Below are 6,088 nucleotides of genomic sequence, written 5' to 3'. Positions count from 1 at the left end.
CAATGTGGGTTTTTGAACAGCATTTATTTATTCCATGGATCTCTCACCTGTCCTCCTCCAGGGCCAGATAAATTAATATACACTGCTAACAAAACCTGGTTAGTTGCAACTAACTAGGGTCTAACTGTTATCTGTCTGTTTATCTGAGCGATAGATGAATGGCTAGAGAGAACACAAACATACACATCATACCAGGAGAGAGACCTCGGGGTTGTAGTGGACAGCACGATGAAAATGTCGACCCAGTGTGCGGCAGCTGTGAAAAAGGCAAATTCCATGCTAGCGATAATTAGGAAAGGTATTGAAAATAAAACAGCCGATATCATAATGCCGTTGTATAAATCTATGCTGCGTCCGCATTTGGAATACTGTGTACAGTTCTGGTCGCCTCATCTCAAAAAGGATATTATGGAGTTGGAAAAGGTTCAGAAGAGGGCAACCAGAATGATCAAGGGGATGGAGCGACTCCCTTACGAGGAAAGGTTGCAGCATTTGGGGCTTTTTAGTTTACAGAAAAGGCGGGTCAGAGGAGACATGATAGAAGTGTATAAAATTATGCATGGCATTGAGAAAGTGGATAGAGAAAAGTTCTTCTCCCTCTCTCATAATACTAGAACTCGTGGACATTCAAAGAAGCTGAATGTTGGAAAATTCAGGACAGACAAAAGGAAGTACTTCTTTACTCAGCGCATAGTTCAACTATGGAATTTGCTCCCACAAGATGCAGTAATGGTCACCAGCTTGGATGGCTTTAAAAGAAGATTAGACAAATTCATGGAGGACAGGGCTATCAATGGCTACTAGCCATGATGGCTGTGCTGTGCCACCCTAGTCAGAGGCAGCATGCTTCTGAAAACCAGTTGCCGGAAGCCTCAGGAGGGGAGAGTGTTCTTGCACTCGGGTCCTGCTTGCGGGCTTCCCCCAGGCACCTGGTTGGCCACTGTGAGAACAAAATGCTGGACTAGATGGGCCACTGGCCTGATCCAGCAGGCTCTTCTTATGTTCTTATCAGTCACAACTTTATGCACACTTCACAGCCCCGACGGTTTGCCTCTTTTAGAACCACAGCTACAAAGAACCCAGGAGGGGTAGGGGCTTGATTGGGCAATAAAGGGCATTCCTATTCTTTATTGGACGACGGGAAGAGGTGGGGCGGCTATTCAGGTGGTGGGGATAGACTCTTTCGCTTCTCCACGCCCCGAGCTCCGCCAGAGAGCCACGTGGTTGTGGGGGTGGAGAGAGGATTCTGGTGGTTTGTATGATTTCTCCCGATCTCGATTGTCTTTTTTTCCCCGACGGTGTGGATTTCAGATCTCTTTCTTGCCAGGCTTTTCCTCTTTTTTTTTTTTTTATTCCACGTCTGCTTTTGGGCAAGAACCGTGGGTGTGTCTGAGGTAGGGGGCGAGGCGGGAAAACAATGGAGGGGAGGGTTTGAGAGAGAGCGACGGGAGAGGATCTCTTCCCCCTCCCCCGCCAATGTAAAATTGGGCAAAGCCCAGGCAGCTCGTGTTGCCCACCCAGAGCCGCCACCCCCTTCTCTGTATTTCCCTTCCCGCCTTCCTGCAAGCTCTTGGGAGATGAAGGGCAGGCTGTGATCCCGGGAGGGCGGTGGGAGAAAATACGCGCTACGCGGGCGCGCACAAACGTTATATTGGAGCAAGGATCTTCGAGCTTAAAGCCGGCTGGGAAGTGCGACGGCGGGCGAAGATAAAACGCCTCTTCGGATTTTTACATCTCCTGGTTTTTTATTTTATTTTGCTGGTGTTTGGACGCGCAAAGGCGCAGACAAAAGGCGCGCGCGGCGGGGGAGAGGATTGCCGAGCCGGAGGGGAAATAAAAAGTCTCCGCCGCCTTGTTCTGGCACGATGGCAGAGGATGGCTGCTGGCGGCTTTCGGGTGCCCTCTGAGTGAGGTTGTCACTGGCAACGGAGGATCGAGGGCGGCTGCCGCCGCTGGAACCGGAGGAGGGCGGCTGCCGCGCCAGCGCGGCCATGGGAAAATGCAATGGGCGCTGCACGCTGGTGGGATTCTGTTGCCTGCAACTGGTAAGGCGGAGCGAGCGAGCGTGGCCCGTTCTCCTTCCCCCTCCCCCTTCTCTATTGTGTGGCTGACCCATTGATGGTCGTGTGACCGCCTATTCCTTTTGGGCGGGCGCGACCTTGCTTCCTGACCCCCACGCAGACCAGGGCGGGAACACCTCCCACCCTCTCCCCATGACCATGATCGGTTTTGCAGAGGTGGGTTTTTGGGAGGTATCAACTGCTTATCTGAGGTTCAAGGTTGGGGTTAGGGGGTTGTCTTCTCATCACGGAGGAGGAGGATGTAGGGAGGGTGGGGCGTCGGATTTCCTCGCTTCAAGGGTCTTATTTACTCTTATTTATTTTTACCCTCCCCACTCCCTCGCTCCCTCCCTTTTCAATTGTCTTCCCAAGCGGCTCACGTCCATTAAAAAGAGAGAGGCCCTGGCGTCGGGCTTACAAACTTAAAAAAAAAAGTCAAGGGCGCGCACACACAAGGGGAGGAGAGGAGGGAAAAGGTAGAGGAGGGAACTCAAACTTTAAATAGCTTTGGAATGGAGGAGGAAAGTTCCCACTAACAGGACCCCCAGTATAGGCGTGTTTACGCAGAAGTCAATCCCCCTGGGTTTAGTGGAGGCTTACTTCCTACATAGGAAGCAGCTCTATACTGAATCAGGCCATTGGTCAGCCTAGCTCAGTATTGCCTACACTTACTGGCAGCCACTCTCTCCGGTTTCAGGCAGGAGTCTCTCTCAGCCATACCTGGACAGCCAGGTGTTGAACCTGGGACCTTCTTTGCGGCTGGGGTACTGCCCTTCCCATTGCATTGCAGCCTAAAAATCCATTTGTGTGAAGTTGTCTTTAATGTAGGTTCCCCCACTAATGGTCATAGAAGAGAGTGGAAACAATAGTTCAGGGTTTTGATCGAAAACAGTGACAACTTAGTTCAGTAGAATAGTATACCACCACCACCCTGTGCATGCACACTTTTTATGTTTTGCTGGATCCATGTAGCCTAGCACTGTCTCCAGACATGTTCAGCTAGATGTCTATGAGAAGCTGGCAAGCGGGGTGTTTTCTTCCCCCACCCTTCCCCAAGGTAGCCTGCACCTTTAACAGTTGCAATTACCTCTTTTATGCAACTATTTGCAAATGACCATTGTGGTCCCTCCTCTCTTTTGGGGGGGAGGGGGCTTGGCCAAAGATCTGGCTTGGATCACGAACCAGAGGGGAAGATGCAGATCTGGAAGTAACAAATGCATCAAGATGCCTGAGAGACAGAGATGGAGAGGAGTTTCTAATAAGGATACACAATGAAGCCTCAATATGTGCAGTAGAAATAAACTTGTATTCTTCCTTTGTTTACTCTGTCCTGCATCTCCTTTCCCTTCCTCTGTTGTCTCTCCTTAGATTGTAAGCTCCTATGGGCAGGGACCTGCCCTCTTGTACTCTCCATAAATAATGGACAATAATACCAACAGAGGGAGAGAAGGCTCCCTGTGAAATTCTGACCAACAGAATCTTACCTAGGGCAAGAAACTATTAAATATACAAACATCCATTGCCTTTTAAATTTATATAAGCAGATTGTTTGCCAACACTGTGGCTGTTTTAACTTTGCCTTGCTTTACGCATTTTAGCCCCTTTTAGGGTGTTTTATTTTAAAAGCAAACAAGGAAAAACTGAATGCTGGGAGAATGTGGGTGAAGAAAGGCTGATCGTGCTGTTTACAGGAGTTACAGGGGTTAATATCTCTGCAAAAATAGAATGCTGTGATTTCATACCTCTATTATGGAGAACATTAATGAGATTTGGGTAATGTCAATATTGTAGAACATCGATGTTGCCTGAAAATGATTGTAAACTTGAAAAACAAAGCGACAACTAAGTTCCAACAAAAACTGCCTTATTGTTTGTAGTGGACCTTTGCATGTCAGTTCATGCAAAATTTATTTCATGCAAACAGAGTTTCCTGCCCAGGCTTGATCAGACTTACATAGAATCATAGAATTGTAGGGTTGGAAGTGGCCTATAAGATAAGTGAGTCCAACTCCCTACTCAATGCAGGAATCCAAATTAAAGCATACCCGACAGGTGGCTGCCCAGCTGCCTCTTGAAGGCCTCCAGTGATGGAGAATCCTCCACTGCAGTCGCACGGAGGAGAATGTAAGCTTTCACTTCAGTTTTCAGCCATGCATGAACACTTACTATCTCTGATGTGTGGTTAGTGTTCGCTACAGTTTAGTAAAACAAGCCAGGATGATTCACCATGGTTGGAAGCTGTCGGGTTTCACTAAAGCAGAGTAAACACTGGGTTGTAGACAACTTTTACTCAGAGTAGACCCATTGAAATAATGAATCTAGCTTAGCCATTGGTCATTAATTTCAGTGGGCCTACTCTGACTAGATAGAGAGCCAGTGTGGTGTAGTGGTTAAGGTGCTGGACTATGACCTGGGAGACCAGGGTTCGAATCCCCACACAGCCATGAAGCTCGCTGGGTGACCCTGGGCCAGTCACTGCCTCTCAGCCTCAGAGGAAGGCAATGGCAAACCCCCTCTGAATACCGCTTAGCATGAAAAGCCTTATTCGTAGGGTCGCCATAAGTTGGGATCGACTTGAAGGCAGTCCATTTCTGTTTTTTTTTTACTCTGACTAGCATTGGGTACAACCCATCAGAAGCACAGCAGTTAGCTGAAAACAGAAGTGAATGCTAATGATCATCTTGTGCCAGAAAAGAGGAGATCTGCACATAAAGCTGATCCAGGGGTGTAGAACCTTTGTTGTTGTGGGCTTTGTTATGGTGGGTGGGTGGAGCTGGAGCCAGTGGTGGTGGGTGGGGACAGAGCAAAGAGTGGGCAGAGCAAGCCCCTTTTCTCGGTCGCCCCTTCTCCCTCTTCCGTCCTTCCTACCAAGCAGGCTGCCAGGGGAGGGGCAGATCACTCTTGTCAGCGGTCTGAATTGGTGGCTCCTCACCACCACTCCTCCTTGTATTTCTGTATCCACTTTAGATTTTCTGTCTGCTTCCCCCACCCCTTCTCAGCTCTTGCATTCCCATCACCCACATGTTTCTATGCTAAGGAGTGCATGCAGCTCTTGGGCTGTGGGATCCCCACCGCTGTGCTAAACTATAGTTTAGCTCAGGGATGGGGAACCTCTTTCAAGGGCCACAGTCCCTTGTGGAAAACATTCCGAAGGCCAAGCTCTGCTGGTGGAGGGGGGGCAAGATGCAAAAGTGAACAGAGAGAGACAGATGTGAGCGTCACATCGGCATGGTAGGTTATATTCCAGCTGTTCCGAAGTTGGAGGTTCACACTATCCCCCCCCCAACCTCTCTATCCTACTTCCAGGCAAGCAAGAGATGTTATCACAGTTCAAGGATGTGTTCTTGAGTGCTTTCATCTAGCTGGGAGGATGTGGCCTGTGAGAGTCCCAAAGGCCAAATAGAGAGGCCTGGAGGACTGCATTTGGCTCCTGGGCCTGCAATCTCCCCTTCCCCCTTGGTTTAATGTTAACATGTGAATACAGCCAATGACAGGCTGAGTATAGTTTTGGCCACCAAGTTTTCGTAGTTGCAGTTCAATGTTCTAACCATTAAGCTGTCCCGGCTTCTAAAGGAGAAAAGCCTGGGAAAGATTTTATAGCTGTTCAGTTCTGGGCTGGAGTGGATCGATCCAAGTATCCAGAGGCAGCAAATGGAAAGTGATGCATGCACACAGGGAGGCTTTGTTATGGACTGAAATCTGTACTAGCGAACAGAGGCAGCTTTTAAGCATGTGCTGCCTGTTAAGTGCAACTGCAGGAGGACTGAGGCAAGGAGAGGATTTTCCCGTCACCAGTAAGAGAACGAAATGGAAACTGAATGGCTCTTGGCATGAAACTTGCTTGCAAAGTACATTTCAAGACTTTGTAGGGAGATTTAAAGGCTGCAGCCCTATATATTTATTTGGAAGACAGCCCCCTTTTAAATTGGCGCTTTAGTAAACATGGTCACGGTTAAGCTGTAATGCTTGTCCTCACTTATCAGTAAAATTATTGCTGTTGGAATGCAGCGTTGATTCCCCTATGCTTG

The 6,088-nt window shown here is 48.6% G+C and overlaps 1 protein-coding gene across 6 annotated transcripts in view; it reads left to right on the top strand.

The window, feature by feature from the left end:
• Positions 1-1,152: 1,152 nt before the first annotated feature.
• Positions 1,153-6,088, top strand: part of NKAIN1 (sodium/potassium transporting ATPase interacting 1) — a 75,222-nt gene continuing 70,286 nt past the window's right edge. The window contains exon 1 of one of the 6 annotated variants that reach the window (XM_061597362.1): positions 1,153-1,252. Coding sequence is in view for 3 of the 6 variants with exons in the window: in XM_061597363.1 (XP_061453347.1) it covers positions 1,992-2,045 (54 nt within the window). In the remaining 3 variants the exon portion in view is untranslated. The other 5 variants (XM_061597364.1, XM_061597363.1, XR_009759189.1 and 2 more) reach the window with 5 other exon arrangements.

This window comes from Rhineura floridana, chromosome 15 (genome assembly GCF_030035675.1).
Source record: "Rhineura floridana isolate rRhiFlo1 chromosome 15, rRhiFlo1.hap2, whole genome shotgun sequence".
NCBI lineage: Eukaryota > Metazoa > Chordata > Lepidosauria > Squamata > Rhineuridae > Rhineura > Rhineura floridana.
Note: the sequence above shows the minus strand (reverse complement) of the source record. Positions and strands in the feature narration are given on the sequence as shown.